The 21,246-nt window shown below is 53.3% G+C and overlaps 1 protein-coding gene and 1 pseudogene across 1 annotated transcript; one reads left to right on the top strand and one right to left on the bottom strand.

Moving 5' to 3' along the window:
* Positions 1-6,880: 6,880 nt before the first annotated feature.
* Positions 6,881-7,019, bottom strand: LOC123163389 (uncharacterized; annotated as a pseudogene).
* A 10,533-nt stretch (positions 7,020-17,552) lies between these two features.
* Positions 17,553-18,361, top strand: LOC123163140 (uncharacterized). Its single transcript, XM_044580901.1, has one exon. It carries the CDS (start codon positions 17,644-17,646, stop codon positions 18,082-18,084), a length of 441 nt encoding a protein of 146 aa, XP_044436836.1. The 5' UTR covers positions 17,553-17,643; the 3' UTR covers positions 18,085-18,361.
* Positions 18,362-21,246: the final 2,885 nt, after the last annotated feature.

The following is a 21,246-nucleotide window of genomic DNA, read 5'->3' as shown; positions in this document are numbered from 1 at the left end:
CATGAGGACACGAAACATGATGGGATATCCCTATTTTAGTAAAAAAGGAATTCAGTTTCTCATATTCTCCCCCCCCCCCAATCTGTTTGAAGAGCAAGAATTTTCTGACTGAATTGTCTCTCAACAAGGTTTTGAAAGTCATGAAATTTTTGAAAAACTTCTGACTTATTTTTGATTAGGTAGATCCATGTGAACTTACTGAAATCATCTATGAAGCTCACATAGTATTTTTTTTCTACGTACTGATTCAACATCTGGTCCCCATACATAAAAAAAGATAAGTTCCAAAGGAAACATGGATTCACTTATAGATTTTGGATAAGGTAACCAGTGGCTTTTGCCCTTCTGGCAAGCATCACAGACAAGTTCATTATTTGATAGACTAACACATGGAAGCTTATTCTGGCTAATTATTTTGCTAACAATAATTGAAGAAGGGTGTCCTAGACGCCGGTGCCATCTGTCCAAAGATGGAGAGGTGACACTGAGCACATGCTTCTTGGCATCTTCTTCCATGTGTTTTACAGGGTATAGACCTCGTCTACCCCTGCCGCGAAGAAGGGTTCTCTTCGTTGCCCGATCCTTAACAAAAAAAGAAGGGTCTTTTACATTTGTGTCCCTAAATCGAACCCACTACTCAGACTTGCCCCTAATTTCGAAGTGTGCTCAAAATTGCCCCTCCACGGTCATGTTCCCTTACAAAATTACCCTTCCGTGCCGTTTCCGTCCAGTCAAAGCTCTTTGACCGGTATCTGGCCGTTTATTTGACATGCCAGAGGTTAATAATGCCAGTGGGCCCATGTGGTTGTGGCTCAGGGGGCTATTAGCGGGGTAATTAATGCTTAATTAAGGACCTCATCGGAGATTATTCGTCGGCGACAAAAATCCATGGCAGAGGCTCACCGGGAGGCCCCCAGGACGATGACTGAGGTGCGGGGTGGCTAGCGCTGCCTCTCCTGCTTCCAGGGCTGCTAGCAGGAGGGCGCAGGGTGGCTAAATTTGCCAGCAGGAACGAGGCCAGCGGCGGCACTGCCACGGACTCGGCGGGGATGGAGCTATGGCATGAAAACAAACGGGGAAGGAGAGGGGAGAGGAGGAGGGTATCACGGCAGGTCTGGAGATGCATTCGGATCAGGCGGGATAACTTGTACGTCAACGAATCTGCGCCGGCGGTCTTCGATCGGAGGCGATGAAGGCGAGGTCGATTCGCTTGGCCTGGGCTGTCCTAGCTCGATTTCTTCGGTGAAGTGGTAGAGAGCATAGTGGAGGACGTCGGAGGCATAGAGGGTCGGTGAGTTTTGGTCGTTGGCCGCGCTAATGGCGCTCGGTGTCGAACACATGCTCTCAAGTGAATCAGTTACGCGATTGAGAGAAGGGAGAGCATCCAGAGAGAGGCAGATGATTCGGGGGGATGCGGTAGTCTTATCTCGCGGGATGGGGTCCAGTGGAAAGGAGGAGGTGGACGCCGGCGGCTGGTGCGCGCTGTCCAGTCGCCCTCGGTGCTACTGGCACGAGGTTGAAGATAACCTCAGCTCGGTTGGGCTGGGCTGGACCAGGCCTGTGCACTGCATCATGGCCCAATCGCTACAGTAGCCTTTCCTATTTTTCTGTCCTATGCCATCTCCCAGCGGAAAGACCCAGTAACCAAATGCCCCCTGGCCTCCGTCTGGGTGAGTAGCGACCACGAACGGATCAGTGCCGTAGTCCGGAATAAGACCTGCAAAAAATGTATACATGATATTCTGTTAAAGACCAAATTGTTTCTGCAATTCCAGATAGTCCACAACAAAGCACAAACTCCAGCCCGAATATGTCTCGCTAAGTTAGGCTCAATCCCATTAAGCCATGTCCCAAATAACGCATTAACAGAATTCAGAGGTTTGATATTAAAAGCAATGTGGACCGTCTGCCAAAGTACCTTGGCCAGCGGGCAATCAAAAAAGAGGTGTTTAATAGTCTCATCCCGATCGCAGAAACTACACCTAGTAGGTTCTGTCCAATTACGCTTTATCAAGTTATCCTTAGTTAAAATTACTTGTTTATGGACAAACCACATAAACACTTTTATTTTCAAAGGAACTTTGACATCCCAAACATGTTTGGACGTAGGAATGGAGTTCGAATTAATAACATCAATATACATTGATTTAACCGTGAATGCTCCAGACTTAGTCAACTTTCAGCGTAATTCATCGGGTTGGTGAGAAAGCTGGACTTCCATCAGTCTCCTAACTAGACGGAGCCATTCTTCCCAACGATTGCCCGCTAGCACTCGTCTGAACTGGATATTAAGGGGGGTAGATTGAAAGACCGATGCAACGAACACCTCACGCCGTTGAACAATGCAGTACAAAGAAGGGTATTGGATGGCTAAGGGTGTGTCACCGAGCCAAGTATCCTCCCAAAAACGTGTACTCGTGCCGTTTCCAATAACAAACTTAGTCCAATTAAACAATGCCTGCTTGACCTTCATGAGACCTTTCCAGAAGGGCGAGTCGGTCGGCCGTACTGTGACCTGGGACAAAGTTTTTGAATGAAGGTACTTGCCGCGAAGGATTTGAGCCCACATAGCATCATTCTCCGAAGAGAGCTTCCACAGCCACTTGCTAAGAAGGCATTTATTCTTAACTTCGAGATTCTCAATACCTAGACCCCCTTGGTCTTTCGGTCTACAGATGATATCCCACTTAGCAAGCCGATATTTTCTTTTAAGCTCATCACCCTGCCAAAAGAACCGTGATCTATAGAAGTCCAGTCTCTTCCTAACACCAACTGGTACCTCAAAGAACGATAGAAGAAACATCGGCATACTCGTGAGCACCGAATTAATTAGGATTAATCGGCCTCCATATGACATGAGCTTGCCCTTCCAGCAGCTCATTTTCTTCTCAAATCGGTCCTTGATGCACTTCCATTCTCTGTTTGTCAGCCTACGATGGTGGATAGGAATCCCCAAGTATGAGAATGGTAGCTCTCCCAACTCACATCCAAACAATTGCCTATAAGCATCCTGTTCAGCTTTGGCCCTACCAAAACAGAACAGCTCGCTCTTATGAAAGTTGATCTTTAACCCGGTCAATTGTTCGAATAGGCATAACACCAGCTTCATATTTCTCGCCTTAGCCAAGTCATGCTCCATAAAGATGATTGTATCATCAGCGTACTGTAGGATAAAGACACCTCCATCAATAAGGTGAGGCACCAATCCACCTACTTGACCATTTTCCTTAGCCCTTCCTATCAAAACTGCCAACATATCCACCACAATGTTAAACAAGATAGGGGACATCGGGTCACCTTGTCTTCGGCCTTTATGTGTCTGGAAGTAGTGACCTATGTCATCATTAACTCTAATTCCCACACTACCTTTTTGCGTAAATGATTCAACCTGTCGGCGCCAGGCTTCATCAAAGCCTTTCATACACAAAGACTGTTGGAGAAATGGCCATTTGACCTTATCATACGCTTTCTCGAAATCCACCTTAAAAATCACTCCATCTAATTTTTTGGACTGGATTTCATGGAGCGTTTCATGCAGGACTACCACCCCTTCAAGGATATTTCTGTCCGGCATGAAAGCGGTTTGGGACTGTTGCACTACAGAATGTGCAATCTGTGTGAGTCTGTTAGTCCCGACCTTGGTGAAAATTTTGAAACTAACATTAAGGAGACAGATCGGCCGGAATTGCTCAATTCTCACCGCATCCGTCTTCTTAGGAAGTAGTGTGATAGTCCCAAAATTCAAGTGGAATAATTGAAGCTGTCCAGAAAATAGATCATGGAACATAGGTAGTAGATCCCCCTTAATAATGTGCCAGCACTTCTTATAGAACTCAGCCGGGAAACCATCCGGTACGGGAGCCTTATTATTTTTCATCTGTGCAATAGCATCAAAAACCTCCTTCTCCAAGAACGGGGCAACCGGAATCTCATTATCAGCAGCCGATAGCTGAGGTACATCCTCAGTTTTGGACTCATCAAGGGACACAGTATTATCCTCCGGAGGTCCAAATAACTGCTTATAATATTTGGTAATGTATGTTTTTAGGTTATCCTGACCTAAAATAGTGCCCTCGTCCTGCTCAAGCTGAAAGATTTGCTTCTTTCTGTGTTTGCCATTAGCTATCAAATGGAAGAACTGAGTATTCGCGTCCCCCTGGACCACTTTGCGTACTTTAGCACGCAAAGCCCACTTCAGTTCTTCTTCGCGGAGTAGTTCTTTTAACCTCTTCTCCGCCTCATTTTTAACCTGAAGCTTTGCTGGTGACAAAATATTGGATTCGGCCTGAATGTCCAGGTCCTGTATAAGAGTCAGGAGTCTATCCTTTTCAATCTTATACACACCGCTAAGGTGCTTAGCCCAACCCCGTAAGAAGCTTCTCAAGTTCCTAATCTTATTCTGCCACCGCTCAATAGCAGTTTTGCCTCGTACATCTTTAACCCATTCCCTGGCAATCAAATCTAAGAACCCCTCACGTTCAAACCATGACGTCTCGAAGGAGAAGGTGTTCTTGTTACCCACGTGGTTCGGCTCCCCTGAGTCCACGAACAATGGTGTATGATCAGATTGAGGGCGGCGCTACGGAGAGGAGGCCGGTGGATGGTTCTCTTGGTCTGCCGCCTCCCGCAGACGCGACCTCGGTGTCGGCGATTGCGGGCGCGATGGGGTGTGGGGGAGGGGGTTCGAGACAGGTCGTCCTGTCTTCCCCCGTCTCCATACCGATGACGGCCCCGAGGGGGTCGGCTGCTGCTGGGAGAGGGAGCCCGAGGCAGGCGGCCTCAACTCCTACTCCGATGGTGGTGACAACCACTATGGCAGCTGCTGCGTTTGGGGGGACGCCGGGGCAGGAGGCCCTGTCTCCTCCCTCTACACCGATGGTCAGGAGGACCACCTTGCCACTGGCTATGTCGCCTGAGCTGGCGGCTGTGGCGGGAGGAGGGAGCGGGCAGGAAGCCCCCATCATCCACTCTTCCACACTACCTGGTGTGGGGCACCCGTCTAAGGGGATCGGGAGCCCGCAGACGCCTTCTCTGGTAACTTCGGCACCACCTTTCGGGGTTTTGGTGCCAGGTTATACTAGGGAGGAGGTGATCGCGTTTGGTGGGATCCCGGACCCTATCTTCGAGGGGAGACGGATGAGTGCTCGCATCCTCAACATCCCTGAGGTGGACGATATGCAGCAGCGGTGCGCTATGAGGGAGGCCAAGCTTCAGGAGGCTGCTTTATCTTCTGGTATGTCCGTCAACTTGTCTAATTCCCTATTGCATTTTTCTAATGAGGACATTAAAAATAATGCAAACCAATTAGGAGTTTCACTAGGTGCTACGGATAGTGAGATTACCAATTCGGTGAATGATATATTAGATTTGGAGGCGGAACGTGCTTTAGAGACTATTCGCAATCTTGCAGCCATTAAACCAATGAATGATGATGAGATTGATGCATTAGGGGTTAGAGTGCTTGATAGTCTGTGTGCGGATCTAGCACCCCCCGATCATGACGCTGAGGAAGATGATGTACCCCTAGAGAATGATGCTAGTAATATTTGTGAACCCGGTCATGAGGACCGGGTGACTGAGCTTAGTAAACCTAAGCGTAAGTGGAAACGGAAGATCTATCCCGATTCCGCAGTTCGTAGGAGTGCTAGGATTCGAACCACCAAAAAATTCCATGATGAACTATGAGAGGAATTTTTTGGAATAGCAGAGGTCTGAAGGACTTGGCTAAAAGAAGATTCCTGGCTGAGACAGCTTTAGAGCAGAAGCTAGATTTTGTTGCTCTATCAGAAACGGGTAGAGATAACTTTGCACCACAGTTTCTCTCCTCTCTGGTCGGTGGTATTGATTTCAATTGGCATTGCCTCCCTCCGCGAGGAAGATCGGGTGGTATCTTACTAGGTGTGAGATGTGATTCGCTTGAAGTCCGTAGTGTAGTGATGGGCGACTTTGTAGTAAAGTTTCGAGTTAGGTCTCGGATTGATGGCTTTAACTGGGCTTTGGTGGCGGTATATGGTGCCGCACAGCGAGAGCTTAAAGCGGAGTTTCTCGCGGACCTTGTCCGAATCTGTGGGTCAGAGCAGCTGCCAATTTTAGTTGGAGGCAATTTCAATATCATCAGGAGGAGAGACGAGAAGAACAATGATAACTTTGATGGCAGGTGGTCCTTCATGTTCAACACCATTATTGAAAGCTTGGATCTGAGAGAGATAGAGCTCTCTGGTCGAAAGTTTACATGGGCTAACGCTCTGCCTAACCCAACCTACGAAAAACTTGATCGAGTTCTTGCGAGCGTGGAGTGGGAACAAAAATTCCCGCTGGTTACGGTGCAAGCTCTCTCGTTCAGGGGTATGTATGTGTGATTGACCAATGTGGGCAATAGTCATACCTGATCCACTAGCTGTGTGGATTTGCTCGTTTCCCGTGTAGCGATCGCGAACTGTCAGCTTCTCCAAGTCTCCCGTGATGTGATCTGTTGCGCCGCTGTCAAGATACCAATTGGTATCTACTCCATACTGAGGGGCCGCCATGTTCGCCGAGCGCTGATGCTACTGTTCTTCTCCTTCATGGTAGGAAGAATCATACCTCTTCCAACACTTCCATGCAGGGTGTCCAATCTTGCCGCAGATCTGGCACATAGGCTTGGCGGAGGGATTGTTGTTGTAGTTCCCGCCGCTGCCGCCTCCGTTGCCACCACCTCCCCCGTTTCCACGGTTGGGTGGCTTGGAGTAGTTGCGGTTGCGATCTCCGCCGCCGCCGCCGCCTTGTTTGTTGGGGAAGCCACGGCCGCGGTCACCACCGCCGCCGTTTGTCTTATTGAAGCGCCCGCATGCCGCCGCGTTTGCAGACGACTGAGAAGACCCGCCATGCAGATTCATGCGAGTCTCGAAGCTTAGGAGCCGCGAGTACTGCTCCGGCACCCCAACAGGCTCGACCCGTGAGCACATGGCAGACACCACGGGATCAAACTCCTCATCAAGTCCAGCGAGGATGTGGGAGACGACATCTTCCTCGTCCACCTTCTTTCCTAAAGCAGCTAGTTCATCCCAAAGTGTTCTAACCTTACCGACATATTTAGCAACGGATAGGTTGCCCTTCTGGAGGTTCGCCAGAGCAATCCTTACGTTGACGGTCTGTGCGCGGGTATGCGATGCCAGCATCCCTTGCACAGTGTTCCACAGCTCAGCTGCGGTATGGCATGTTGCAAGTTGGATGGCCATCTCGCGCGGCAGCGTCGTCAGCAGGTAGGAGAAAACCTGCTGATCTCGCGCATACCACACGCTGAACTCTGGGTTCGGAGCCTTGGTCTTGGTCTTGCCGTCGGAGGAGGTGACCTCAGTGTGCATGGGTGGCACCTCCTGCTCGAGGTCGATGAAGGCCGCCATCTGCGCCCCCCGTATGGCTGAGAGGACGGTGGTGTGCCAGAGTGCCTCGTTTCCTCTCGTGAGGTTCTCTGTGGCGAAGTGTGCAAAAGGAGATGAGGGGAATGAATTTGTGGAGGAGTTCGCCATGGATGCAACCGAGGTAGGCTCTGATTACCATATAAGAAAATAGGCTAAGCGTTTGATGATCTCATCAGGGACGCATTCGTGTCAATATATATAGCACAAGATACATGAGGGTTTGAAGAGGTTGTTGGAGTCGTGGCCCCTAATCAAAGCTATACTAGAGATAAGGCCGACTACAACAACCTACCTCGGTTACACTGTTATCTACTACAACCGAACCGTACATACATACGTTGACACGCTACAATCTACCTTTTAACACAGACATGTCATATGCAGATTTCACAGTTTTTTTTCGCGAATACGCAAAGCTTGCGTATCATTCATTGATAGGTAGAGTAAAGAGCGTACAAGGAGGGGGCCGCTAGAGTGCTACGTACACAGGGATGGCGTAGTCGCTAGCGCGAGCATGATAGAGAATGGGTATACTCAGCCCCAGTACATTCATCTAGCGCCTACAGTGCTATGGAGGCTAACCCGGTCACTCCTGCTTTGATCCAGGAGCGCGCTTCCTCGCGGATGTCTAGGCATAGCTGCGTGGCTGAGGAGGTGCCGCCGTCGAACACGCAATAGTTGCGGTGCTTCCAAATGGACCAGGCGTGAGCAAGATGAGTGAGGAGAGACCCTTCCTTTGTGCCGCCGGGGCGCTTGACGTGGTAGTGTGCCACCAGTCAAGGAACCGAGTGCTCGCAGTCGGTGCATGAGCAGGAGGGATGCACCAAGCAAGGCAGCTATGCCAAATCTGCCTCAAGAAAGGGCAGCCCGTCAGTAGGTGCTCCATGGACTCGATCTCCTGGCCGCAGAGCAAGCAGAGGGCATGGTGAGGGAGTCCATGGCGGGCCAAGCGCGCGCCGGTCCAGCACCGGTCCTGGAGCGCGAGCCACGTGAAGTACTTAATCCGAAGGGGGCCCCATGATCTCCAAGTCAGCTGCCAGTGTGGCGCGAGGATGGAACCAGCAAATAGTGATGGGCTACTTCACATGCTGAACTTGATCATATATGCACCCGTCATCTTGGAGATTCTGGAATGAAGGATAGAGCAGAGATCAACTATGTAAAAAATGCAACTTTCCTAAAAAGAATGAATGACAGAGATGTGTACCAGAGACGAGTGTCAGACAATAACTGAAAACTCTTGCAAAGAAAGACAGAATTAACTGCAAACTGGTAGCAGCAAGAGTTTAATGAAGACCGAGGGCCGGAAGTGTTCGTAGACAATGCCCAGCTTAATCACACCAACAATTCACAAGATGCGGGTGTGCAAATGACAACTGACGCTGTTTTTTTTTTTTCTTTTGCAAACCCAACGGGCTAATCGGTTGGAAAAAGCCCCTCTCTGTTACTCACCCCATGCTCTCTCCTCCATACAAGAGAAGGCAATCAACCATACCATCCAGATGAAGTGAATTTAAACACTAATGAATCCACAGATCTCAACTGACCCCAACCATGGAGCTCGCCTGCACGAAATTAAGACAACAACTGTACCACTTATACTAACAAAAAAGAAAGATGAAATTGGGTGTGTAGACTAACTTCCTACGCCCGGTGCCAGTCGTCTCGCCCCAGCTACCTCTCTTCCCTCGAGATTCTACACAAAGCGAGACACAATGGGGGGACGCCCCTACCTCTGAAAATTGGGTGATGTTTTTTTGGGGGAAAAGCCGACAACCCACCGCATAGACTGTGCACCAGTTGAACAAGTTTATAATGTCTCTACCTGGCTATTGATCCAACGTGCATAGCGGTAAGTTATAGAGCTAAACACATAAAAGTTGAGAGTTTACGGTTACAAAATTTCAAATTCAGTTGAGATCAATATAGTCAATGTGGCAGAAACATTGTTCTGCTTCTGCCTGTAACAATCTCTCTCTATATATATATACTATGTAGCCCCCCCCCCCCAACCCCCCCAATAGTAATCTGTCCCATTTTGCTTGTTCATTGAACTACTGAATCTGTAGGATCTGAGCTGGAAGTCCACCTGTATTGCCTGACTAACTCCTGCCTTGTCTGCGCAGAGTCGATGTATCAGAGTTGGAGAGAATTGCTCTTGATTGAATGACTAGGATCGGTTACAGTGTTACAACATATACAGGAGGGAGCCCTTGAGAGGCGGCACGCAGGCCAGGGCGGCTGTTATAGATCCTACATTCTAGGCTTTACACAAGTGTACACCAATATACATAAAATTGTCTAACAACCCCCCTCAGCCGGAACGCCATTTGGATGAACGTTCAGGCTGGATCTGAATTCATGGTACACCTGTGATGGCAGTCCTTTGGTGAAGAGATCAGCAAATTGAGAGCTGGATAGAACATGCAGCACGCGAGCTTCACCAAGAGCAACACGATCACGGATGAAGTGCAAATCGATCTCAATGTGCTTTGTTCGTTGATGCTGTACAGGGTTGCTGGCAAGATAAGTAGCGCTGATGTTGTCTCAATAAACCATAGTTGCACGCCGCGGTGGACACTTCAGCTCATGACGGAGTTGTCGCAGCCAACACGACTCGGCGATACAGTTGGCAACCCCGCGGTATTCAGCCTCGGCACTGGAGCGACTCACGGTTGGCTATCGTTTGGAAGACCACGACACCAAATTGGAGCCAAGGAAAACACAGAAGCCAGACGTTGATTTCCGGGTATCCGGGCAACCAGCCCAATCTGCATCGGTGTAAGCAACTAGATCGCGAGAGGTGGACCGGTAGAACTGAAGACCGTAGTGCGTTGTACCCCGCAAGTAACGAAGAATGCGCTTGATCAATTGCATGTGGCTGTCCCGGGGCTCATGCATGAACAAGCAAACTTGTTGTACGGCATAGGAGATGTCGGGCCTAGTGAGGGTAAGATATTGGAGCGCACCGGCAAGGCTCCTATAGTGTGTGGGGTTAGAGATAGGATGACCATCGGTGGAGGAGAGTTTGGAGCTGGTGTCAATGGGTGTGGACACGGGTTTACAGTTTAACATTTTGGCACGGTCGAGGATCTCTAAAGTGTATTGCTGTTGACATAGGAAGAGGCCGGCGCTGTTGGGTGTGACATTGATGCCCAAGAAATGGTGGAGATCACCTAAGTCGCTCATGGAGAATTCGGACTTAAGGGAAGCGATGATGGTGTTGAGTGTGTGGGTGGAGTTGGCGGTGAGGATTATATCGTCAACATACACAAGAAGATATGCAATGGACGTACCACGATGGAGAATGTATAGAGAAGAATCACTCCGGGAAGCAGAGAACCCGAGGGAGAGCAGGAACTTCTTGAACCGAAGAAACCACTGGCGAGGCGCCTGTTTGAGCCCGTAAAGAGACTTGTGCAGCAAGCAAACATGATCCGGATGAGCTGGGTCGACGAACCTGGCAGGCTGAGCAAAGTACACAGTTTCATTGAGCTCAATGTGGAGGAATGCATTCTTGACGTCGAGTTGATGAATAGGCCATGACTCTGACGTGGAAAGACTGAGAACAACACGGATGGTGGATGGCTTGACCACGGGACTGAACGTCTCGTCATAATCGACACCTTCCTGTTGGGTGAAGCCACGGACCACATAGCGTGCCTTGTATCGAGCGAGAGAGCCATCCGCATTGAACTTATGCCGAAAAATCCATTTGCCTGTCACCACATTCACACCTGCAGGCTTGGGCACCAAAGACCAAGTGGAATTATTCATTAAAGAAAAATATTCATCACGCATCGCTTGTTGCCAATTGGGGTCCTTGAGTGCGGATTTATATGTGGTTGTATAGCGGAGAGAGGAGGGGTAGTGGTGGCTAAGAATAAACGGCGAGGCATACAGTAACCGCGCTTAGCGCGAGTGGTCATGCGATGAGAATTACGTGGAGGCTCTATTGGCAATGCATGGCGAGGTAGGCGTGGCGGACTGGGAGTGGATGGCGCGGGATGCGAGGTGGATGCTGTGGGCCGGGCTGCAGGGGAGTCAGAGCCGACCGGAGTGGATCCCGGGGTGGATGCTGGGTCAGGTGGGTCCAGGGTAGTTGGCGCGGAGCGGGGTTGCGGACCGTATTGGGGGGAGGCACGGGGAGTGGGCACGACAGGCGAGGAAGATGCGGATCGAGAGGTGAGCGAGCCGTTGGCGGGGGTACGCGTGGAGACGGTCGGCATAGCGGGACTGTGGCGCCCGGACGGAGGGTGCGCGTGCGATAGCGATGGGCGGGGTGGCGGATCCGAGAGATGTGGTGGGGTCGGGCGATCTGAGGAGGTTGGGGTGGGCGGGATCTGCTGCATGGGATCGTTTGTGGACGTGCCTGGCTGTGGCGTAGGTGTGGGTGGCGTGTATGGGAAGGTTTGTTCGTCAAATAGGACATGGCGTGAAACGATGACGCGACGGGTCGTAAGATCAAAACACCGATACCCTTTATGCTCTAGGGGATACCCAAGAAAGACACAGCGAGTGGAGCGCGGCACAAGCTTGTGAGGCATGGTGGCGGAAATCGTTGGGGAAGCAAAGGCAACCAAAAACGCATAAGTGGTCATAAGTGGGATGTGTGCCGTGTAATAGGAAGTAGGGGGTGTGGGGATGAATGGCACGAGAGGGACGCCAGTTGAGAAGATATGTTGCGGTGTGTAAGGCCTCGACCCAAAACGGTGGTGGAAGCGTGGCTTGTTGGAGAAGACTGCGGACAATATCGTTGGTAGTGTGAATGATCCGTTCGGCCTTGCCGTTTTGAGTGGAAGTATGGGGGCATGAGAAGCGATAGACGACGCCATTTGAGGAGAAGAAGTGTCGTAGAGTTGCGTTAATGAACTCGCCGCCGTTGTCGCACTGCATGGCTTTGATGATCACATGAAACTGAGTGTACACGTACAAAAAGAAGCGTTGGAGTGTGGATGATGTATCAGATTTGTTGCGAAGGGGAAAGGACCAGGAGTAGTGCGTGAAATCATCCAAAATAATCAAGTAATATTGATAACCGGAGAAACTTACAACTGGAGAGGTCCATAGATCACAATGGATCAAATCAAAAGGAGCATAAGTTTTACTAAGTGAAGAAGAAAACGAAAGCCGTCGCTGGCGCCCTAGTTGGCAAGCGGTACATGGAGAGTGAGCTGCCTTATTACAATGGGAAAGAAAATCAAGTCCTAAGGACGAAAGAGTGTTGGCTCTAGGGTGGCCGAGCCGTCGATGCCACAAGTCCGAGGTGGAGACGTTGAAAAGTGCAGACGCCGGAGATGGAGTTGTGCCAACGAAGGGGTAGAGATCGTCGTTGCTAACGGAGATCATGAGCACCTTCCGAGTGCGAAGATCCTTCACAAGAAAGCCACATGGGTAAAATTCAATTGAACATGAGTTATCCTTAGTAAAACGACGAACAGAGATAAGACTAGTAACAACATGAGGAGAGACAAGAATGTCGGTAAGGCGGAAGTCATGGGGGGAAAGAGTGGTGGATCCGGAGGCGGTGATGGGAAGATGCTGCCCATTGCCACAAGAATGCTAGATGGTATATCCTTTAATGAAGAACTGGGTGTGGTCAAGGTACCTGGATTGCCTGTCACGTGAGAGGAGGCGCCGCTGTCGAGGAACCATTCAGGCGCCGGCGTGGGAGGACAGCCACCATTGTTGTAGGCGGCATTGAGCATGGCGATGTGATCCCACGACGGTGGCGGTGGTGGGTAGTACGGGTTGGGCATCGGCGGTGGGGCGTAGGCATGGTACGCCTGGGCGTGGGAGCCGGGACGTGGCCCAAGGACGCTAGCGGCGTTGGGTGGGATCCAGCCGGAGCAAGGAGACGGGAGCGCCATCCCGTATGGAGCGAAGTAGCATGTAAACAGGGAGAACACGGGATGCGACTGGCCGCGTCCCCCGCTGTCGTTGCGTCCGCGGCCACGCCCACGGCCGCGGTCAGCACCGTCGCCGCCGCAGTCCCCACGGCCACGCCCGGAAGGTGGGGCTGTGGATGAGGCGCTCCCTGAGGCCGGTCGGGGAGGCGGTCGGAGGAGCGGTCGCCGCGATCTCCAGCGGCGCGACCACCCGCACCGGAGGGGCCGCCAGACGAGCTGGAACCAGTGATGGCGAAGGCGGAGGCGCTCTCCTCGGCTACGCGCTGCGCCTGAGATTCCTCGGCCAAGACCATGCGAGAGAGAACCGTGTCGAAGAGGAGGGTCTGGTCACTGAGGACGACCCGAATGGTTTCGAGCCGTTTGTCGAGGCCATGAAGAAACTAAGTGGTGAGATCAGTCTCGGTGACGGCGTGGTCGATGTCGGCGAGGCCGTCGGTGAGGAGCTTCATGCGACGTGCATATTCGGAGACCGAGAGATCGCCCTGCTTGAGGTTGCGGTGTTGGCGGTTGAGGATCATGTAGCGGGCGGCGCGGTTGGCAAGGAAGTAATCCTTGATCTTGTGCCAGAGGGCGAACGTGGTCGTGGCACCGACGACATGGTCGCACATGGTGTCGGAGAGAGTGGCTTAGATCCAAAGGACGACATGGGCGTCCAGCTCGAGGTATTGGGAGGTGGTGTTGGGCGGAGGAGGGTGCTCGATGAGGTAGGTGACGCCATAGCGAAGAAGCACCATGAAAAAGAAGGTCTTCCACTTGTGGTAATTGTGATCTGCTGGGTTTAGGAGGAACTTGATGTGGTTGGTTATGTGGTCATGGAAGATGGAGGGGCTAGGGGCAGGGGTAGCCAGCATGGGCGAGGCAGTGGTGCCGGCGGTGAACAGTGGGGCGAACTGGGTGCCAGATGCAGCAGAAGAGCCGCTGAAGAGGGACGGGGTGGTACCGAAGGAGAAAGCCGGCGAGGTTGCGGGGGAGGTAGACGCAGAGGAGTCGGCAGCAGGCGCCGTGGAGGAGGAGGAGAGAGAGCCCGGCGAGGTGGCGGAGCTTGAGGTGCCGCCGGAGGTGGAGAAGGGAGGAGGGCCGGCCATGGGTGCTCCTGGAGTCTGATACCAAGTTGGAGAGAATTGCTCTTGATTGAATGACTAGGATCGGTTACAGTGTTACAACATATGCAAGAGGGAGCCCTTGAGAGGCGGCACGCAGGCCAGGGCGGCTGTTATAGATCCTACATTCTAGGCTTTACACAAGTGTACACCAATATACATAAAACTGTCTAACAATCAGAGCCATGGTCGGATGAACACCCTCGACATTAGAACTCGAAGCAGTCGTGATCTCTGTCGCGTGGACTCAGCACGTGCAGATGTGGTCGCCTCGCCTACAAGAAGGCATGGTTTTAATATACTGTTGGCTCACTTGTCATGGCTGCTCATGGCTCATGTCTCTGTGAGATGATGTTGTTCCTTTGCTGCTCCATGTCGTCTGGATCCGGGTTTCAGTTGGTGTAACATGATCGTGTGGGTGTGGCCAAGAGCGTGACGCTGGAATTTAAACAGCAGTTTGTGACACAGTGCTTGTAAGATGGTACAGTTTTCTTTAGAAGCTTGTTTGGCTATGACAGTGAGAGGATTGTTGGCACTTGTGTCACAGGGCTCCGCTAGGGCTTACCTGGTTATCCCTGTTTTTTCTTTGCACCACCAAGGTGGAGGAACTAAAGAAAGAAAGGTTTATTAGTATGTGATGGGTGGATGGATGGATGGATTCCCATCGCGTGTGGTTTTGCCGTGGACTGCTGGCTTATTTTATTTACAATACTCCTAGATTGTCTCTCAAGGGAAGGGAAGGGAGGAACGCTTTGTTTTGTTGACAAATGGTGTGACCAAGGAATCGATCCTTATCCCGATAGATCGATCATGGGCAACTGGGCATACCACTAGCACCAGTCTAGTAGTACTCGAGAGCCCGGTTGCTTAATAAATCGCATTGCTTCGACTTTGTCTTGGCGTTGGCCCCGTCTGCAGCCTGCGTCCACAGCAGCGGAACCAAACCAACGGCGCTTGCGGAGGCAGGATGGTTTGTTTTGCTGCTCCGGCGAGCTGCATGCTTTGACTGAGCAGAGTTGCCTCAATCCTGTCCGTCTGTTCTCCGTCCGTCAGCGTGGGCCCTACGATACGAAACCTTTCACCCGGCCAGGAGGTTTGGCATCCCATTCGTGATCTGGCCGGCGTTCACATCCATCGATTCGGCCGTGTCAGTGCTTTCTATCATGCATGTTCTCTTCTCTTGTGTGTGATGAGAACGTAAAAGTGAAGCTTTTTTTTTTTGAGGATCAATGTCGCCGCCATATATTAAAAGCTCGGAATGTCATCTGACAAGATCACCAGAATATGCTCTGGGGGTACAGATAACCAAACCTTACATAAATCATCATCTAAACCTAATTTAGCTAGCTTGTCAGCGGCACGATTTGCTTCTCGGCTCCTCCACGACACCTTGACAACAGTGAACAGCTGGAGCATATTTCTGATTTCTTGGACAGCCGGCCCAATCAAAGAGAGATCCTTCGTGCTACGATTGATAGCCTGAACTACAGCAGCATTATCAAGCTCCAGATGAATCCTTCCCACATTGATCTCAGATGCCACTTGAAGCGCCCTCTTGCAAGCGAGAACTTCAGCTACCTCAGGACTCACCACATGGTTGTAGGAGTGGCACGCTGCAGCCAAAAAACCACCATTGTGGTCTCGGAAAACTACACCAGCCCCTCCTCGCTCCCTTTGCACGGACAGAGCCCCATCAGCGTTGGCCTTCACCCACCCCGCCTCCGGTGCTTCCCATTTTGCTTGGACCCTGTGCTTCGGCTGCGGTGGAGATTGCTCATGGACTTGCTTCCACTCCTCCACGAGAGACACCACACGCCGGGCAATCGCCAGCGGTTGCTCGATGCGCTTCCCTTCCTTGGTTTCGTTCCGCGCCAGCCACAAGGCATAGACGGCCTGAATCACCAACGCTCCCTCCTCATCCTGGGCAACAGCAAACCAGTCCAGCAGCCACCTAGAGAAAGCACTCTGGGAATGCATGTGACAGGGTGGGATCACCACCCTCATTCCCGTTTCCGAGCACAGTCTCTTCCAGAACAAGGCCGAATGCGGGCACCCCCAGAAACGGTGAAAAACGGTCTCGTCCCGCCTGCAAGCAGCACAAAACACTCCAGCCTTAATACTCCGTCTTCTCAGCTCGTGCCCAACAACAAGGCCATTTTTCATCAGGCGCCACATGTGTATCTTGGCCTTCCCCGGGGCGGCCGAATCCCATAACGCCAGGCAGCTTTTGTGATTGCTCACAGATGAGGACTCCGCCCGGTTGCATCTGGCCTTGTTCATCCCCATGCGTAGGTGATACGCAGACCGGACCGTGAACTGACCGTTCTTCGTATAGTTCCACGCGAGGCAGTCCTCAACTCCCGGCCTTCTCACAGCGATCCGTTTGATATCTCTAGCATCATCACTCGAAAACATAGTGTCCACCTTCTGCGCATCCCGTCTCGCCCCAGATTGGTCCAAGAGGTGGCCAACTTTAGTCACGCCAGGGACGAACTTGGCACCCAGTGGCACCAAGCTCCCTTTCCTCGGGATCCACTAATCATGGTGGATGTTGACCTTCATGCCGTCCCCTATCATCCACACCAGCCCGGCACGCAGCAGGTCCCGCTCATGGATGATGCTTCTGAATGTATACGATCCGCCCGCCGGACAGGAAGCATTGAGAATCAGATGTTGGTTCCCCAAAAAGAGAACAAAAGAAAAAGGTATCAGACGCTTGACGACAACAGCCGATCATGATTTATCACAAAAGAGAAAAGCCTGTAATGATGTGTGTACATAAAGAAGGTCAGGGATTAGCCGCCAGCTAAGCTACCACTGTGGTTACCGTTGCTACTGGTCAGCATCAGCTTGCACGACGACCTGCCGTTGCCATCGTCGTCCAGCTCACTTCCGTCCAAGTAACGTCTCTGGACCTGCGAAATCCCCCAACCACCCTCTCGTTTCGTCTGTCTGTCTGACTAACCGTACGCGTGCGCTACGGCGACAGCGGTTTTGGTTGCTTGCTTCCCCGCATCTGTGTGCGTGCGCGTCTCCCGCCATTCACGCCCTGGCCGCGCCCTGCCTTATCCGTCCTTCCCCCTTCTCCCTATTTAGTCCCGCCTTCCCAGGCCTCCTTCTCCATCCATTCCAGCCATTGCCAATCCCCACCTCCACTTCCTCACTCCATCTCTTCTCTCCACATCTCCACCTCCTACGGACTCAAGCACACCAGTACCAAGGCAGGCAGCCTCCATGGACGCGGTGGAGTCATCGTCGCCCTACTCCCCGCCCTCGCTGAGCCACAAGCTGAGGACGACCGTCTGCGGCTGCTTTGGATCACCATCCTCACCGGGCAGCGGCGCCGAGAGACCGCACACCGGCGGCGGCAGGGCCAGGTGGAGGCGGCGCGTGGCGGCCGCGGGGGAGTTCAAGTACGACCCTCTCAGCTACGCGCTCAACTTCGACGACGGCGGCAGCGACGACGGCACGGAAGCAGAGGATGCGGCCTTCCGGCACAGAAACTTCAACTCGCGCCTCCCTCCCTCGCCGGTGTCGGCCTCCCGAGCGCCATCACCTAAAGTCCTGAATCAGGATGGACACAGTCCGGGCCGGTCCGGTCCCGGTCCGAGCCCTCGTTTGGACCGGCCGTCGGCGGTCCGAGCCGGACCGGACCGAGCAGTGCGGCGGTCTTGATTTCGGGGACCGGACCGGCAGGCGCGAAGCTCGGTGCGGACCGGCAGTCCTCACGGTCCAGGCGACATCCAGTCACTGCCATGTGGGCCCAGCGTGACGGAGGGGTGGTCGGAGAAGAAGCAGGGTGGCCGGAGCCGGAGAAGACGCTCCTGATGCGCGGCGGCGCGAGGAATAGGCAAGGAAGAGAGAGGGACCGGCTCGGCTACGCGGGGGAGACGAGGAGCAGCCGCGCGAGGGCATGGCAGCGCGAGGCAGAGGCGCGGCGGCGCGAGGCAGAGGGGGGCGGTGCCGGGGAGAGGGAGGCGAGGGAGAGGGGGCTGGTGTCGGGGAGAAAGGAAGCTGCCGCAGCCGCGCAGGGGAGAGGGAGGCGAGGGAGAGGAAGCTGGCTCGCTAGGTCACGCACGCAAGACTATATGTGTTGGGCTGTCCTGATTAGCTGTATTGGGCTGGGCCTTCGGTCCTCCGAGCCGGACCGAGCTTTTGGCGGACCAGACCGACCGAATTTCGGTCCTGTTTTCGCGGACCGGACCGGCCATATTATTGAGCGAGCCAGGACCGGACGGTCCGGTCCATAACGAGCCGCGAGCCGGGCCAAAAGCCCGCTCGTCACGTCCACCCTGAGTCCTGAATCGTAGTAGCGGTTGTCCTTTTTAAAAATCAGAGAATCAGGTAGCATGGGACGTTCCTCGGTCGACGTGCCACAACGACATATGTCCCGCACTGCTTGCAATGGGCCTGTTCATCGACTTACAAAGCCTCATTGGTGATGGTGCTTTTTTGGATCTAGCAATGGTGGAGGCACGACGTCCCTTTTGGTGTGCGCTTTGGCGGCATTAATTTGGAAAGCGGTAGATGGCTTCGGCGAGTGCAGTAACCCTAGCTCACTTCACTCTCCTTTCTCGCTCTGTCCCTTCTTCTTCCCTCTTCGATTTGGATCAAATCTGACGACTCCGGCGAGGATGTCGCGCTCCAGCAGCTGCTCCGATGACGATGACGTCGACGTCGACGAGGAGCTGGTGCTCCGCATTGTGCTAGAGAAATCCAAGGTGGACACGAGACAGCTCCGGATCTGACCCGTCATCGCTCCCGCGTCGGCATGGCGCGAACGCCGATGTTGGCCCCTCCCGACCCGTGTGCAGATCTGCAGGGGCTGTGTAGTCCACACTGTCCTCTCCCCCTGCCGGCTGCTGCTCCGCAAGGGCAGCGGTGGGTGCTAGTGTCCGCTCTGCCGACACGGACGCGCACGTTGAAAACGGAGGTGTGCGCTGCGAGAGGCCACGAGCAAGGGAGAGGGAAGTGGCGGACCAATCCGTGTGCCACCGCTGCGGGTTGCCGGCGGAGCCCGAGAAGGACGAGCGGCTCCTCGACTGGGTCTACCACCGGTCGCTAACGACGGAGGAGACGGATGCTTGCCGGCTATGGAGGCATAATGCGAAGGCGCTCCGTGTCGGGGGTTGGGTGCGACATATGCCAAAGGATGGCTTATCATGGTGGGGGCGAATAGAACGTCGCCGGTGCCTGGAAACGAAATGAGGCGAAGACATGCACGCCGGCGGATCTTACCCAGCTTCAGGGCTCTCCGAGGAGATAACACCCCTATTGCTGCTCTGCGGGGTCTCCGCATGGTCACTAAGGCAAAGTGAGTACAAGGTTGCTCCTTGAGCTGTTTCTGAAGGTAGGAGAAGGCAAGGCTAGCCCTCTTCTCCCTATATGATCTGGTCTAGTGCTAGTGGATTCGAACCCTTTGCATGGGTGCCCTGGGGGGTTTATATAGGCCTACCCCCCAGGGGTACAATGGTAAAACTGGCTGGGCGCGGGCCCAGCCATCTGTCTCTCAGGCCGCCGTCTTCTCCGCCGACTACTGGGTCCCGCCGACTGGTGGGTCCTGCCGACTGGCCTGGTACGGGGGCGTCAGCCCTTGTCCGCCGCGGGCGTGTCTTGCCGGCTGCAGATTACTGTAGCCGTGCTTCTAATGACGCTGGCTCAGTCATGGGGTCATGGCAATAGTACCGCCGCCGGACGGGCGATCACTGTTGCCATTCCCCGTCACATCTGGTTAATCGCGTGGGGGGGCCCGTGGGAGGGGCCGGCCGACTCCTGGGGGCCGACTCCCAACGGGTCCGTCCCTTGGCGCTCTTGCCGTCTTCAGTGCTCCCGTTGACTGGTGGGGCCCGCTGTCTCAGGGTCATACAAACAGGCCGTCGTGGGCACAGGGCTCCGCCCCCAAGGGCTGATGTCAGGGCCGGCATGGCAACAGTGCCGCGCCGGACGGAGATCTCCGTCGGTACGGCGCACTGTGGCCATGCCTGCCCTTAATTAACAGGGTGGTTGGAGTTGCAGGCCGACTCCCTATAGCCGGCCTCTTCGGAAGTCGCCGGCCAGGAGTCGGCTTATCTTGGAGTCGCCTCTGGACTCGGTTTAACTGAGAGTCGCCTCTGGGACTCGGCTTATCTTGGAGTCGCCTCTGGGACTCAGCTCATCTTGGAGTCGCCTCTGGGACTCGGCTCATCTTGGATTCGCCTCTGGGACTCGGCTTGTCTTGGAGTCGCTCCTGGGACTTGAGGGGCGCAGCCTGCCCTGATGTCTTGAAAGGTTCTGGGACTCGGGTTGGCCTACCCGTGGCCCATTACTCCGACAGTAGTCCCCGAAGCTGGTGAGGCTCCGAGGGTGACATGTCGTGGGGCCTCAACAGTTTCATTCTTACTGTGGTGGAATTTGGGCCCTGAGGGAGTCCTGGACTAGGGGGTGTCCGGACAGCCGGACTATCATCATCCGCTGGACTCCAAGACTACGAAGATACAAGATTGAAGACTCCGTCCCGTGTCCGGATGGGACTTTCCTTGGCGTGGAAGGCAAGCTTGGCGATACGAATATGTAGATCTCCTATCATTGTAACCGACTCTGTGTAACCCTAGCCTCCTTCGGTGTCTATATAAACCGGAGGGCTTTAGTCCGTAGGACACAACATACATTACAACAATCATACCATAGGCTAGCTTTAGGGTTTAGCCTCCTTGATCTCGTGGTAGATCCACTCTTGTACTACCCATATCATCAATATTAATCAAGCAGGACGTAGGGTTTTACCTCCATCGAGAGGGCCCGAACCTGGGTAAAACATCGTGTCCCTCGTCTCCTGTTACCATCCGCCTAGACGCACAG

This window comes from Triticum aestivum, chromosome 7B, assembly GCF_018294505.1.
Source record: "Triticum aestivum cultivar Chinese Spring chromosome 7B, IWGSC CS RefSeq v2.1, whole genome shotgun sequence".
Classification (NCBI taxonomy): Eukaryota; Viridiplantae; Streptophyta; class Magnoliopsida; order Poales; family Poaceae; genus Triticum; species Triticum aestivum.
The sequence above is the reverse complement of the archived record's forward strand: the minus strand, read 5'-3'. Positions and strand labels throughout refer to the sequence as shown.

Excerpts from the sequence above, each read along its gene's own strand:
- LOC123163140 (XM_044580901.1), top strand. The coding sequence starts at position 17,644 with ATGGACGCGGTGGAGTCATCGTCGCCCTACTCCCCGCCCTCGCTGAGC.